The sequence below is a fragment of the Ascaphus truei genome, chromosome 2 (genome assembly GCF_040206685.1).
Source record: "Ascaphus truei isolate aAscTru1 chromosome 2, aAscTru1.hap1, whole genome shotgun sequence".
NCBI lineage: Eukaryota > Metazoa > Chordata > Amphibia > Anura > Ascaphidae > Ascaphus > Ascaphus truei.
This window is the reverse complement of record NC_134484.1, coordinates 253,601,072-253,617,175: the sequence shown is the minus strand read 5'-3', so window position 1 is coordinate 253,617,175 and position 16,104 is coordinate 253,601,072. Positions and strand designations below refer to the sequence as shown.

At 42.1% G+C, this 16,104-nt stretch overlaps 1 protein-coding gene across 3 annotated transcripts in view; it reads right to left on the bottom strand.

Annotated features, from left to right (window-relative positions):
- The window catches only part of LOC142487221 (uncharacterized), a 31,637-nt gene that overhangs the window by 12,724 nt on the left and 2,809 nt on the right, over positions 1-16,104 (bottom strand). For all 3 annotated transcript variants that reach the window (XM_075586101.1, XM_075586099.1, XM_075586100.1), the window contains 5 exons: positions 14,729-14,767; positions 8,599-8,664; positions 7,206-7,230; positions 5,336-5,458; positions 1,351-1,482 (listed from right to left, as the gene is read on the bottom strand). In XM_075586101.1, the coding sequence (XP_075442216.1) occupies positions 1,351-1,482; positions 5,336-5,458; positions 7,206-7,230; positions 8,599-8,664; positions 14,729-14,767 (385 nt within the window). The remainder of the gene's footprint in view (positions 1-1,350; positions 1,483-5,335; positions 5,459-7,205; positions 7,231-8,598; positions 8,665-14,728; positions 14,768-16,104) is intronic.

The following is a 16,104-nucleotide window of genomic DNA, read 5'->3' as shown; positions in this document are numbered from 1 at the left end:
ATTTAAAGTTTGCAGTAAAATACAATAGCACACAAAATGCATTTACACAGTGTAGTAGTGATTTTGTAGAGAAAATGTACAGGAGTGCCAAGCAAAGAAAATTATTTATATCTAAACTGCAGTAAATGCAGCTTTAAAAATAAAAAAAGTTATATATCCACAATTGTGGGTAGGGGGGGAGGGCAGCCGGGACAGGTGTCCGGGCCCGGCGGCCAGTTGTACCCGACCTCTATATTTAGTCGTTACATTACGGAATCACAACAACAAGTCAGGTCTGTGATCATTTTTTAATAGATCAAGTTTACTTAATTCAAAATGTGTAAGTTCCAACCTCACTTGATTCCATTCTCTACCCATCCACTACTAACACAATGAGATCAAGCGAGCATTTGTTTCAAATGTAACACCATTCTACGACAATTCAGGATTTGTCCTACCTAATGTAGTGCGGTACAATAACGAAATAAGGACAAACCGGTACAAAAGGCAAGTGAGGGCCCTGTTTGAGAGTGTTTAGAAAATCGAGAGAACTGGCTTAACGCTTTGAATATTCCAAGATCCCTCTAGTATTGCCCACACCTAGTAACAATATGCTTTCCAGTATTCTGCCGTCACTAACTAGCTCTGTTAAACTCAAGTGTATATTCCTGCCATTCGTAGCATTAAGCCAGTTCTCTGGTCCTCCGTGTATAATCTATATACATAGCTACATTTATTATACCTGTATATTAGCCCTTGCAAGATTTGTCCTATGCACTTTTTTGCAGCATTGGGACATATACGAGACACTGAGCAATAGCTTCTGCATACATCACCTCAGACTAGCGCCTCCCTAACAGCACTTTAAGCGTAATGACTTCATCAATTTAGTTAATACGTCTATGTATCTAATAAGTTTCAAATGTAGAGACTAGCCATATAGCTTCCTTTTCCACTGCTATTTCATTGTTTTTATTATTCACTACATTTATAGTGAATAATTATAGGTGATTCATGTGCAGGCTTTATAAAAAGCCTGGAGTATGGGAGCAGATAGATATTTTAGTTGTGTGGGTGTCTTTTCTGTGTCTTGAGAAAGGCCCTAGACAGGACCTAAAAACATTGATCTAATAAATTCCCATTTTGTTTTCACCAAAAGAACTGTGAGTGCTGATATTTCTACAAATATCTTATCTATCCAATATCTGCAGCATCCAAGCAAGTTACAACTGAAGACTGAGTGCCGCTGTTACAGTCATTCCCAAACGAGTATAGATACAACCCAAATGGGTATTGAATGATAATCTGCCTGTGAGCTATTAATGCTTTGCTAAACTCTCTGCAGGCGGGTTCCAGGTTTGTGAAGCTCACCTAGGGCATAGTTGGTAGATGAACAGCTGGAATGGGAAGGCGAGGGGGTACATGGAAGATTTTCATCATCGCTAACCAGGTCTGTCTGTAGCTTCTTGCTCTGTGGCTGATTGTCAGTAGCCTCTGCGGGAGCTGAAATGTAACGTTTGCAAAAGATTTATGAAGAGCAGCGTTTTTCAACCGGGGTTCCTAGAAGCCCTTGTGTTCCCCAGCTTTCTTGCAATTTTCAGGTAATTTTTAAAAAAAATTACCAAATACAGAAGAATTGACAATGCATCCGATCTCAGGCTCGTGTAACCCCCATTCCCCAGGTATGAATAGTGTCACATCAGATTAGTTCACAAAACAATTCCTCAGGTCTCTCAGCCATAAGATTTTGTGCGAGTAAGTGGTGGCTGGGTGTGAATTGAAGTGCAGTATAGAAATGGGGCGCCAGGAACTTTTATAAAAAGAGAACAAACAAAATGTATTCAACTTAATGTCATTTTCTTTTCCAGGAACCATATGGCAGTGGGTATCGTAGAGTTAAGTCCATCTTTAGCTTGAGGAGGACAAGAAATTGAATTCTGCAGGCAGTACCATAAATGGTCACTCCTACCTGCAGGTAGTGTTTGGTATCGCTCATAGCTAAAACATACAACTGATCTATATTAAACATTGGGCAGGTAACTATGTGCCCAATGCCATACGGTTCCAGGAAAATAAAACTATGATAAGTTGGATAAATGTGCTCTTGTCCTGCTCCCCATGGCAGGGGGCCGTAGGAACATACCCAAGCAATACAATAAGGGAGGGCAATAATAAATACCACCAATATCAGTTTCAACTCAAATGTATTTCATTACTACAGACTGAAGTACTTTGCAACCGAAGCCTGAATGTCCAGTCTATAGTATTTTATAAATGTGTTAAATGATGACCATACGGCTGCCTTGCAGATCTGTGTAGGTGATGTCTGTGCCTTAGCGCCCATGGCCCTTGTTGAATGAGCCTTTAAACTTAAAGGTGGATTTTCTCCTTTTGTGTTCATATGCTTTCCTTATGAATGAAAGAGTCCATCAGGATATTGTTGCCTTGGATGCAGTGGCATAGCTAGAAATGCGCAGGCCCCCGGGCAAAAAAAATTTCAGGGCCCCATTAATATTTATACGGAATGCAATTTTTTTCTCCCTCACGCCATCCTCTCCCTGATCCTCATCTCATTTCATTTATCATATCTCCCCCTCCTACCAATACATAATTTAAAAAAAATACACCCACTCCCCAATACATAATAAACACACACACACACAAGCTTGACTTTATCACTATATTTGTTGCGCTTTATTATGTTTTTGTTTCACAGTATGTAACAAGGAGTAATTGTAGTAAAGTATAAATATAATATACGGTTATGTTAAAAACGAATGTTATTAGGAATTTGTTCCATTTTTTAAAAAGTGGGGGCGGGGCAAGGGGAGAGTAGCTTTTTGGGTAATTTGTCAAGCCCTGCATATACAAACACACACACTTATTAAAGGCAATATTCAGCACATAAACCCCCCACCCCAAGAAAATGGACTGTTCAAGGCTCAGTTTGGTCTTAGGCAGGGCTGCACCTTTAAAAAGAGTCACAAATTATTCATGTAATGAATACTTCTGGACCTTCTACTTGTAATTTTTTTCTAATCCAGCCCTTTGGGAAGTTAAAGAGCTCGGTCGTAGACCATAGAGCAGTGGTTTGCAATCTGTATTCCCGGGGAATTACACATGAAGTTACCAGGGATTTCCCGGGACAATATTGCTGACACTATTTTTCAAGACCTAATAATTTTAAAAGTATTGCATTTTGCCATATGTTTGGTAATTATAAAGCCACAATCCCACCTAACGTTTTTGTGGGGGGAGATGAGGGGAGAGAGGTCCCCCGGTGCTGAAACATGCTATTTGTCCCCCCTGCTTTGGGGACCTTCCAGTTCCCAATATATTTATTGGCAGAATGGCAGTCAAGTCTCTCGGGTCTCAGCGGCCCAAATTCATCAGGGGATGACATTATGGCTTCCTATTGGACAGCCATTTAAATGTCCACAAGAGATCACCAGTAATGAAACTGGAAGGTATCTCAGTGAGGGCAGGGGTGTCCCCGCAGTTAAAAACAGTGCGACTCGGCTCTTGATGCATTTTTTAGCAGTTGTAGAGTCATCATACAATGGAAAGGTTGCATGGGTCTTAGAAGGTTGAATGAAGTCGAGCAAGGGTACAGGTAAGTGTCACGATGACACCAACTTTTATCAACACATTTATATTTCTGGTTACTTGATTGAACAGAACAAGTTGCAAAATAAATTGTGATTTATTTCCTTAATAGACAAACACACGACATCTGCAGAATACACTTAAAACAACACTCACTGGGATAAGGGAACGATATAAATTGTTCTTGGAACGAAAGAAATTGTCCTTTGCTTGCCAGTGCAAGAAATGCAGCCTTGGTTTTAAAAGTCCTGTGGTTATGTTGTTGTTAACCCCTTCACTCCTGGACTGGTTGCTGCTGTGCTGGAACAAAGTCTTGCATCTTTACATCATGGATCAAAATTCAGGAATCACACTGGGGATACCTGGGGAGCCACAGTTATAGACTGCCCAAAACTATCTTTAACATGTGGATCCAATCCCCTCGAAGGAACAAAAAAAACCACAAATAGCCAAGTTACCCACAGTTCATAAGACCGGTCAAAAGGGCTGTCCGGTGGGCAGGGCGCATGGGTCAGGTTGACGTCCATGCCACTTAGCATACCTGAGCTACACCCATAACTTGGTGCCGCTCCGTCTGATTTTTGACCAATAAATGTCAATAGACTGGCATCTGTGATACCTCAGAATGCCGGCCGTGTATAACTTATGGGTATCTGGGTCTTTTCATAACTGACACCCTTTTAGACAGGGAGACTCTAAATCTGTGAGACCCCTTTTGAGGCTCTGTCATAAAAATACCTACAGCTCATTGAGACCCTTTTGAAGCTTCGTCATAAAAATACCTACAGCTCGTTGAAATGCCGATTTCTATACTGCCAACATGTGTCAGTTAGAGCAGCGGTGCGCAAACTGGGGGGGCGCGACCCCAGGGGGAGCACGAGACTTCCCGGCGGGGGGGGCGCGGGGTTTACAGAGGCCCCGCACGCTTCCCAAAGGCACTTAAATTAAGTGCCGGGGGAGCTGCAGGGCCTCTGTAAACCTTCACTTACCTAGGCTCCGGCGGCTTCCTTCGTCGCCATGGCAACGCGGCGTCATCGGTCATGTGACGTCACGTTGCTATGGCAACGTGACGTCATGACGCCGGAGCGCAGGTGAGTGGGGGTTAGGGGGGGCGCGGGAGTGAGGGGACCGCCGGTAGGGGGGCGCAGGGAAAAAAGTTTGCGCCCCCCTGGGTTAGAGGGTATGGCGAGCACTGCATTTTGTCTTTTCACATGGCAGCCACGGAATGGCTTGTAAATGGGGAACAAAAACGTCTGGGACAGGGCAACCACAGTACAGGCATACCCCGGTTTAAGGACACTCACTTTAAGTACACTCGCGATTAAGTACATCTCGCTCAATAGGCAAACGGCAGCTCACGCATGCGCCTGTCAGCACGTCCTGAACAGCAATACTGTCTCCCTACCTGTACCGAAGCTGTGCGCAAGCGGGGAGACTATAGAGCCTGTTACACATGCGTTATTTACATCAGTTATGCACGTATATGATGATTGCAGTATAGTACATGCATCGATAAGTGGGAAAAGGCAGTGCTTCACTTTAAGTACATTTTCACTTTACATACATGCTCCGGTCCCATTGCGTACGTTAATGCGGGGTATGCCTGTAATGCATAGCAAATCAGGTATTAACCCCTTCCTCCCCGTCACAGTAAGCACCAGCCATCTTCTAGACCTATACAGCTCTAAGTGAGCACAGAAACCCCATTGTGATTGAAAGATGTTGGTTTGATGTCTGTTGTGAGAGTTACCTGGACTAGACAGGGCAGTTTCAGAGCTGGAAGAGTCACACGTGGCTGGGACAGGCACGGGTTCAGTTCCAAAGTCCTCATGTTTGGGGCGCTTTGGCAACTTGCCCGTTTTTGGGCCATCACCTTGGGTGAGAGAAAATATGTACAAGATCATCTTAAACTGTTGCAGGCAATTGCTAGCAGGTATACCATCAAAGAATATAAGCAAGGATCTTTGACACTACCATAAACTGAGAAAATGTTCAATACATTAAGCCAATGGTTTTTCCTAATCCGGTCACAGAGTTATCCAAGATGTGAGGAAAAATTACTACCTAATAAGATCCCATTTAAAAGAATAAAGATTCTACATAGGGGAATTTATTAATTGTGTTATTGATATTTTTCTGTAACGCTGATAGCATACACAGCGCTGTACATCAAATTTTGCAGGCCCAATGAGACCCTGCCCCATATAGCTTACACTCCGAATATGGCGAGTGAGGCTTGGGGAGATAAAGTGACTTGCCCAAGGTCGCAAAGAAAGATGACTTTGGGATCCAAATCTGATTCAATCCCTTCAAAAAGGCAGTGACATTACCACGGAGCACCATTGATGCAGCAAAAATGCCATTCTTCTTATTTGTCACGCTTTCTGATCTCTCTGTCACATGTCCTCCCTTTTCTTTGCCACTTTCTGTATCCTTTTCCCACCTGTGCCCCTTTGCAAGTCTCCTGGAGACCCAGGTTGGGAAGCCATTCAAGGAATTTCTACCACAATGCTTACAAATCTTCTCACGTAACCTCCCAGGTTGGAAATTTGGTAGTGTAAATATTCTATTTTAGGATTGAACTACAACAAATTAGCATGATAAGAAGGGAGTTCCTTAATGGAGAAATTACTCCACTAGGTGTTTGGGTAATTAAAACAAAAAAAGGTCTCTTCATTGCGTCAGAAGTATTTTGCCTTATTTAACAAAGTTGTGCTATAACACAAAAGACACCCAATGCCAGAATACACCCTATAGCCCTTGGCCCGAAATATTGTGGTATGCAACGTATTATGAAAGCTGTTGCACTTGCTGAACTGCCTTTTTCACCACAAGCACGCGGCCTACGGGTCCCATTTGACTCCTCCATCACAGTAACAATGTAGCTAAAACCTGATTTTCCCTCATCAACATTGCAAAGATACACCCTTTTGTCTGTCGCTCTACTGCTAAAACTAACAGGCCCTTACGCTCCAGACAACTATTGTAACCTTCTACTGTCCGGCCTTCCTGCCTCCCTTACAATCTATCCTAAACGCTGCAGCTAGAATCACTTTACTCTCTCCTAAATCTGTCTCAGCGCCTCTGCTGCTGAAATCCTCCTGGCTGCCGATTAAATTCTGTCTTACTTACAAAGTTATCCTCCTCTCTTTTAAGACTAAACCCTCCTCTGCCCCTCTGCCCTAATTTCTCGCTGTATACCATCCTGACTCTTGTGTTCTGCTCAAGGATGTCTTCTCTCACCCCCTTTTGTATCTAAAGCCCTCTCCCACCCAAAGCCTCTCACTGACTGCCACACCCCTCAATATCAAACTAGCACCCTCTCTCTCCACATTTAAGGCTCATCTCAAAACACACCTATTTAATAAAGCCCCGCTGGCTGATACTTTAAATATCACAGATACATTTACCATGACCCATTGCAGACGCCCTTACCATAACACCCTCTTACTGTCCCTGGACGTCCTCCCTACTTACCACTTTGATTGTAAGCTCTTCAGGAGGAGAGGCTCCTTGTCCTAATGTTTACTTTTATATCTGAAACGCGTATTCCCATTATGTTATATTATGTCGTGCGTATTACTGCTGTGAAGTGCTATATAAATATAGATATACATCACCTCCCTCCTTCTGCCGGCTTTTTAACTACAGAAAGAAGAGAAAGAAGAGAGACAGTGGGAAAGGTAAAGAAAACACACGCTGTAATGAGTTCAATCTTTAATCTGACCACTTATTAAAAAGTTTCTGTCACAGCAATTATTTATTTCCTTTCAATTATTTTGTATACATACAAGGCAGTCACATTACGTCTCGTGTTGTGCCCTTTGTCATGGGCCCCTATTTAATATTCAGTGAAGCTGGCTCCCGTTTGCTCTGGAAGATTTAAACCCCACTGAAATAAACCACAGCAAATGGAAGACTGGTTAACAGCATATTAAATAAGTGCAGTGTTTCTCAAAAATGACCCCACAGGAAAAACCGAAAGCAATTCCTCCCGCCTGGGGCCATCAACTCTTCCAACCAGGGCATTATTGTCCAGTAATGCCCTGTTCTTCTGGGATTATTACTTTAATTATAGGCTAAAGCTGGTAAATTCCAAGCATTATTGAAATCCCTGCTCACCGATTGGATAATGCCCGAAATTTTAACCAATCAGTAATGGCCCGGAATTTTGGTCAGCTTGCCAAATTTTTCAGCCAATCAGCTTTCAGTTCTCATTACCAAAGAGTGAAACTTCCTCTTAGACAGGGGAGGTGATTGGACAGAAGGCACGGAATCCTCCCACTCCCTGCCTATCGAGAGCTCTGCACAGGAGAGTGAGGGGAAAGGTTTGTGTCTGTGTGTGTTTTGTGGGTGTAGAGGGGGCAGCAGAGTCTTGTTGGTGTGTCTGCTGTGTGTGTGTTTTGTTGGTGTAGAGGGGGAGCTGCAGTGTGTTTTGTGGGTGTAGAGGAGGGGGGCTGCACATTGTGCAGGGGGGACTGCAGAATAATAAAAACAATAATGCCCTGTTCTGAGGGGATTATTACTTAAATATGTGATGATACTAAAGGGTACGGACTAACACTACATTTTCATTTACAACCCCAGAGTACCTGTACTCTTTATTTAGGGGTCTTTTTTTCTATTTAAAGTAAAGGGGGGAGAAATATCCTGCATTAGAACGATCATTTGCTTTGAAAGACAGATGCCGGTTCACCCAAATCTTTGCCAGATTGTGATATGGAGATTGTCAACAGGAAGCCTAGATTGAGTATATGCTGACACTATAGTAAAATAAAGGATTATAAAACGTGACCATAAACAAATATTATAAATTATTTCATTACTGTGGCATTTCCTCAGCCAAATCACTAACTATAAACTCAAATACACCTGTACGTCAATAATAATAATAATAATAATAATAATAATAATAATAATAATAATACAGTAATATTGAATTGTATTTGTTTGCCATGTAAAGGCTCTCATGCAGAGTAGCAGAAATGTCCTTCCATTACACGGAGATCCTACCTTGTGCTTAGCTCCAGCTAAATGTTCCTCTAGTTGAATAAGAGACGTACATGTTATATTACAACTCTACAGAGGAAAAAAGAAGAAAAAAAACAGCCTTGTATAATTATGATATTAAAAGCAGAAATCTTGCGGTCCTTTTAGTTAGGCTACACACACTATTACATTCACTCTGCCACTGATACTCAGTCCCAATGCTTTAGCCATAGATATATTTTATGCACTGTGCAAAGGGATTAGGGTCTGGCAATTTGACCTGTTAAATATCTGACCACTATTAGTGCATTATTATAGTGGGAGCCCTTTGCCTGTTCAGATCCAGCAACTCCGGGGTTATCTATTACAGCCACACTAACAGCGACTATATAAACCCTCACTAACCCATTGGGACCTCCCCTATGAGTTACGTGCCCTAAAGAAGCGTTCCTACGTGAAACGCGCGCGTTGGCCATACTCCCCCACACACGCGGGACGCTATCATTGTGACCGTAACACTGATTGATACCGACTCTAAGTTGCGGAGTCCCAGCGTTCTGTATTACCACTATCATGCTAATACGATCCTACGTGCAGCTGTTCAGCATCGCAGGATCTCTTCACACAAGGGACCCCTATTCCTCACTGCTGTCTTTATTTATTTAGGCATGTCCGCGAGCACATCAACATTGATATACAATGATCATTGCTGATGTAGGGGACAGTGCATGTAAGAGATAGTGTCCAATAGCAACATAATATGGTTATCTACCTTGGTGGTTCTGGATGTGTCCGAATAGAAACACTGTACACTGTACATAGTGAAATCTTCATGCCATTGTGTCTATTCCCTCTGTAGCCATCTCAGGTGGTTTCTGCAGGAAGCCGTTCAGTGTATATATTCACTGTACAAATCTATTCACGGCACTATCTACCTGCCGTGGATCCGCTTTAACTGCCACCTGTGACCTGTCTGGTGATTGGATGTAAATCCTCAGTAACCTCACAGCACAGCCGCTCACATCAGGCTACTGTGCTGCTATTATATGCAGCAGGTATTTAACCTATCCTACATACAGGGACATTATTCTCTTCAAGACACCTGCTGCCTTTTTGATCCTTACACCGGCGACACACTTTATTCGAGCTCGGCTAGTCCCACGAATTCGGGTATACCCGGGTGTATTGAGGTTTGTGACTGTTTTCTGCCCGAGTGCATTGAGGTATTTTCCAAGCAGGGATTGAAGCATTTTATTCCCGCTGGCTGCAATACTGCACAGTATATATATATATACTGCATTACAATTCATGAATTTATGCCATCTGGTAGACACGCGAAGCATTGCAGCCTATTAAATCCTAATCATTATCATTTAACAGATCAGCCGCCCGTCAGCCAGGCATGAACCCAGGCTGGGAAGGCAAACGCAACGGGGCTTGTCAGAGGTGAGGAGCGGCGCATTCCAGGTATCTGCCAGGTACATACTGGGTATTTGCTCGAATAAAGTGTGTCTGTGCAGTATATGTGATCCTTTCATTATCTTTATATGTACTAACTGCCTCCTCATACTTACCCTCCGCAGCAGTGAATATACTTTAATCCCTGCTGACGGTACAGCTGCTGTGTGCTCCCACGGAGAGATATTCTCTGCTCGGTAGTGTCCAAACACAATTCGGACACTGCACATTGCCGGTTTTACCTCTCCTTACACTCTGAGGTATATCTGCATTTACCATTAGTTTTGATTCTAGCAGGTTCAGCCTTGGTATTTTAGCCCATACCCACCTAGGTATATTTATTTATATTTCACGAATAGACAACCACTGGCTGTTGAGGCAGTTTCTACTATACAGCAGTGCCTAATACTGGCCCCTTTACTCTATTTCCCAATAGGCTGTTAATATACAGCATGAGATTCTGACTGCCATGAATCTCCCATATGTATAATCAACAGAGCTGTTACAGCAATGTCCCTCTGATTACAGTCACAGTCAATGCTGTTTGATTTGAAACCCCTATATTTTATATTCGTCGATGACAATAAAGAATAATTTTAATACTACCATAATACTCTCGTTGTGATTGAGTGCTCGTTTACTAGGTTTCCTTTTTCTTCTAGTTTAGGTCCTTTTAGTTATACAATTGAGGCAGGGGGTCTCCGGGGCTGAACTACATTTATTTCAGCTCTGGGGACCCCCTGCTTCCCGACTTGCCGGTATTTCTGCAGGTAGCAGCCCCGACGGCGCTTGGTGGGGCTATAGAAAGGGCACCGTTTAAAATGTCCAGCGTAATGTGAGCCAATAGGAAGCTGTGACATCATCCGTTGCGGCTTCCCATTGGCTGCATGACCGGACATTTAAACCTGCAGATACACTGGTACCCCTTACTGAGGCAAATATCTGGCAAAGCAAAGGGTCCCCAGAGACAAAATCAATGCAGGAGCGCAGATTTAAAAAAAAAAAAAACTTTTGGAATACAGCATCACATTATGGTGGCCTTCTGCACGCCCCTTTTTTATATCTGTAAACTTATATTCAAAGTCCTTCCATTTTAGGTGAGTAGACTTCCATATAGAGAGAAAATATATGTCTGTCTATGCATTGGCTAGAAGAAAACAATATTTTGTGCCTCTTGGGCAGGAGAAAAGTTGCACAAAAATGTTTCATGTAAACTAATGCAGTTTAAAAGGAGTGCTTCAGTATTAAGTGATGCCTTTTTAATTTGGACAAACAATTGATATTATATGACAAGTGGAGTTCTCTCTTCCTCAGGATCCTTTGTTAGTCCAAATTTAAACAAAAAAAAAAAAAGTTTCACCTAACATTGAAGTACTCCTTTATTCTGCAAGTGGACTAACATGGGTATTTCTAGTTAATTCATGGAAATTAAACTTCTGAACACACTTATTAAGGGCCAAAGCTACTATTAACATTTATATGTTGAACTTCTGCACGGAACTGAATGTACTCAAAATCTAGAAGTCCAAAAGAAAGTCTGGAAAGACTAGTAGCTGTATTTATGCAAAGTCCAAGCAAGCTTTTCAGAACTTGCATTTTTGTCTGTACAAGCTGAAAAATAAAGAGTTTACTGATTTGTATTGCTTATTTGACGTATTTTGTATGTTAGGATGAACTTTTATGGTCTACAAAAATAGTTTCTTTGCCCGTTTGGAAAGTCTTAGTGTAAAGTCAATACATTTATTAAAGTTGTGGCTACAACTGAAAGATCCCATGTTGCCTCCGTCACATTCCTGCAGCGTCTAAGCACGGCAAATCACCTTGAACACAGAATACAACTACTCTACATGCACAGAGACCCATGTAGTGGCGAGAAAAAAGACATTTGGGAACCCCAATGATAATTATTGCCTTTTCTTAAATATCCAATAGAGTTTATATTAACCAATTCCATGTCTTTTGAAACAAAATAGATATATGAATTAGACAAACGAGTCAGGGTATGTGCAAAAGTAAGTAAAACGCTGGTTTTATCAGCTAAATTAAAAGGTGATCATTTTAATCAGGTGTTTAAATAATGTAGATCTTCAGGTGTGAGTTTGGGATGCCCACTCTATATAAATTTTTAGACTACATTTTTAAAGCTTCCAGCGACTGAGCTCCAGATTAGAACCAACACTAACACAACCCTAACACAACCCTAACCCCTGTCACTAGTTTTAAATACCTGGGCATATGGTTGGACTCCCACTTAACATTCGGAATGCACATTGATACCCGGACAACCAAGACCTCTGCCAAACTAGGGGTACTTTACAGGAACGAATCCCCCCAAAGTCTCCTGGTCAGAAAGCGTATCGCACAGCAGATGTTAATGCCAATTATTGACTATGGAGACATAGTATATGGCTCGGCACCTCAAACCCACCTTAGCAAACTTGACACCCTCTACAATTCAATTTGTCGTTTTGTTCTCCAATGCAACTACAACACACATCACTGCGAAATGCTCAAAGAACTAGATTGGTCATCACTAGAGTCTAGGCGCAAAGTTCACCTTTCCTGTCTTGCCTTCAAATTCTTTATGGGCAAGCTACCCAGCTACCTGAACAAGCTCCTCACCCCTACCACATGCAGCACCTATCATCTGAGATCAGACTCCAAAAGACTGTTCATGGTCCCAAGGCTCAACAAAGTATCCGGATTTTCCTCCTTCTCTTATCGTGCACCCCAAAACTGAAACAACCTACCAGAGACTCTCACATTCACCACCAGTTTAAGTTCTTTCAAATCTAAGGCTGTCACACATTTTAATATGGTCTGTAACTGTTTCATACGCCCATAATATTTATTATCTTTAACTGTGCATGCAATGTCTTGTATATAATGTATCCCCTGTTCATTTATGTAACTATTTGTAACCATGTATTATTTGTCTTAACTCTGTGCCCAGGACATACTTGAAAATGAGAGGTAACTCTCAATGTATTACTTCCTGGTAAAATAATTTATAAATAAATATCAGAAACTTTTTGAGTTTGGTCTTCACCATAAAAGGTGTGTTTCAACACATCATGCCACGATCAAAAAAAATCTCTAAGGATCTCAGAAAAGCAGTTATTGAAGCTCAGTAGTCTGGAAAAGGTTACAAAACGATTTCTAAGGATTTGGGGCTCCACCAATCAAAGGTCAGACAATATACAAATGGAGAAAATTCAAGACAGACAGTCACTCTACCAAAATCTCTCCAAGAACAAACCGGCAAATCATCCAGAAAGTTACAAAGAACCCCAGAGTAACATTCAAGGATCTGCAGGCCACTCTCACCTTGGCTAATGTAAGTGTTCATGGCTCAACTACCAGAAAAAGACAGGTGTTCATGGAAGAATAGCCAGGAGGCACCACTGCTCTCTAAAACAACATGGCTGCCTGTCTGAAATTCGCTAAAGAGATGAGATGATCCACAAGACTTCTGGAACAATTTTCTCTGGAGAGACTAGTCAAAAAGGTAGAACTTTTTGGCCTCAGTGAGAAATGTTGTGTTTGCCAAAACCAAAACAAACACTGCGTTCGAGTACGGTGGTGGGCGTTTGATGGTTTGGGGCTGCTTTGCGGCCTCAGAACCTAAACGGCTTATTAACAACCATGAATTCTACATTGTATCAGAAGATTCTAGAGGAGAATGTCAGGTCATCCATCTGTGGGTCATGAGTTGAAGCAGTTCTGTAAGGAGGAATGGGCCAAAATTCTTCAAAACCGATGAGACTGACCAGCAGTTACAGGAAATACTTAGCCATTGCTGCTCAATGGGATGCCACCAGGTACAGCATCTAAAAAAGGTTCACATGCGGAATTGTAGCGCCCGAAAACACTTTGTAGTCCACTAACCAACCCGGTTGGTAAGTGTCTTCCAGACAAGTAAGGTGTCTCGTGGCATTGCATCGCTTAGTAAATATAGCCCTCTCGCTCAGGCCAATATATAAAATGCTGGAAATTTGGCTTTGCTTTGCTCTGGAGGATCCATGCCCCCATTAAAATGAATGGAGCTACATATTCCCAAAGTGAAAACAGATACACCACATACAGTACTGAAGGGTAACACTAGTTTCAGAATTACATGCTACATTACCAATTCATTTTAAAGTAGGCTTTAGAGCAGTGGTGGGCAACTCCAGTCCTCACCAACAGGTCAAGTTTTCAGGATATCCTTGCCTCAGTAGAGATGCCGCTCCCCCCCCCCCCCATCTCCTAACACCATCCTCCCACCCCCCCACCACCACCACACAATGTCTCTCGTAACCACTTCCTCCTGGCCCCCCAATGTCTCTCATAACCTCGTCCACCTGCCCCCTCCAATGTCTCTCGTAACACCGTCCTCCCACCCAATGTCTCTCTTAACCCCGTCCTCCCACCCCAATGTCTCTCGTAACCCCGTCTTCCCACCCCCCCAATGTCTCTTAAGCCCTTCCTCCACCCCAACTGCCCATGTCTCTCTTAACCCCTCCCCCCCCTTCAATGGCCCTTAACCATCCTCTCCCACTCTAAAGAGACATTGGGGGAGAGAAAGGGATTAACAGACATGTGAATTACTTTACATTTTTTGTTTTTTTCTGGGTATCACGAAAATGTTTGCTATCGCAATAAAATTATTTAATTTTATAATAAGAAGAATAACAATAATAAAAAGACTACTTACTATGCACTGAAAGATACCTGGCTTTCTTTCCCTGGGGACCTAAAAGCAGGAAAAATAAAAGCCTTTTTAACAAACACGAATAATATTTTGCAAAAGGACGGTCATACGGTCACGTTTTCCTCAAGGAGTCACCTGTACTTTGTACCATCCATTCTCCCCTCTATCATGACAAGCTTACCAGTACCTGCTGAAGAGAAGCATCCCCATTATATGATGTTGCCACCACCTTGCTTGACAGTTGGGATGGTGTTGACTTGGTGATGTGCAGTGTTGAGCTTCTGCCAGACGCAACGCTTTGAATTTAGATCAAAAAGGTTCCATTTTTGTTTACGATAAAGCATATAGATACCGCAAACGTGGGAAAAGGTTTTGTGGTCAGACGAGACTAAAATGAAACTGGGAAACTTGTTAGGATAGAGGGAAGAATGGATGGATGGTGGATATAGTGCAAATTAATCCTTCAGGAGTTAGATGAGACAATTTGGGAGCCCCTGCTGCTGCCACAGTGTAGGTGAACGGTGCTTTTGGGTAATAGGTTTGAATGGGGTAGAAGAAGAACCCAAGTCTAGCACTCGAGCTCACCCTCTGGTGATTAATGTAATAATTAAAACGTAATCTTTATTGGCAACCAAATAAAATATAGGGTATTAAAAACGACGAACTGAAGGTGTACGTGGATCCAAATACTGATAGCCGTATAGGCTCAGGATCCTAAATATATAAGTGTTATATTAGGATAGTATAATATATATAAGTGTGTTATTAGTACTATCCTAATATAGCACTTATATATTTAGGATCCTGAGCCTATACGGCTATCAGTATTTGGATCCACGTACACCTTCAGTTCGTCGTTTTTAATACCCTGTATTTTATTTGGTTGCCAATAAAGATTACGTTTTAATTATTACATTAATCACCAGAGGGTGAGCTCGAGTGCTAGACTTGGGTTCTTCTTCTACCGGATTCAATCCTTCAGGAGTTAGCCAAGACTCTGAAACTGGTGCGGAAATTCACATTAGAGCAAGACAATGACACAAAGCCAAGTTGAAATGGTCGAACACGAGTGGCCAAGTCAAAGTCCTGACTTGAATCCAATCAAACATTTATGGCGAGACTTGAACATTGCAGTCCATAGAATTTCAAAACAAACTTATTTGAACTGGATCAATTTTCCTGTGAAGAATGGGCAAAAACGTCACCATCCACTGTGCAAAGCTAGTAGTAATTGCTGCCAAAAGGTGCTTCTGTCATTTAATTTAGCAAATGCTACGGCGTAACCAATAATGCATCTTTAACACCATGAAGAAGTAATATTAATAAAGAAGCAGATATTTGGAGCACCACAGGCTTTTTTCTATCGAGAGTTTCAAAAG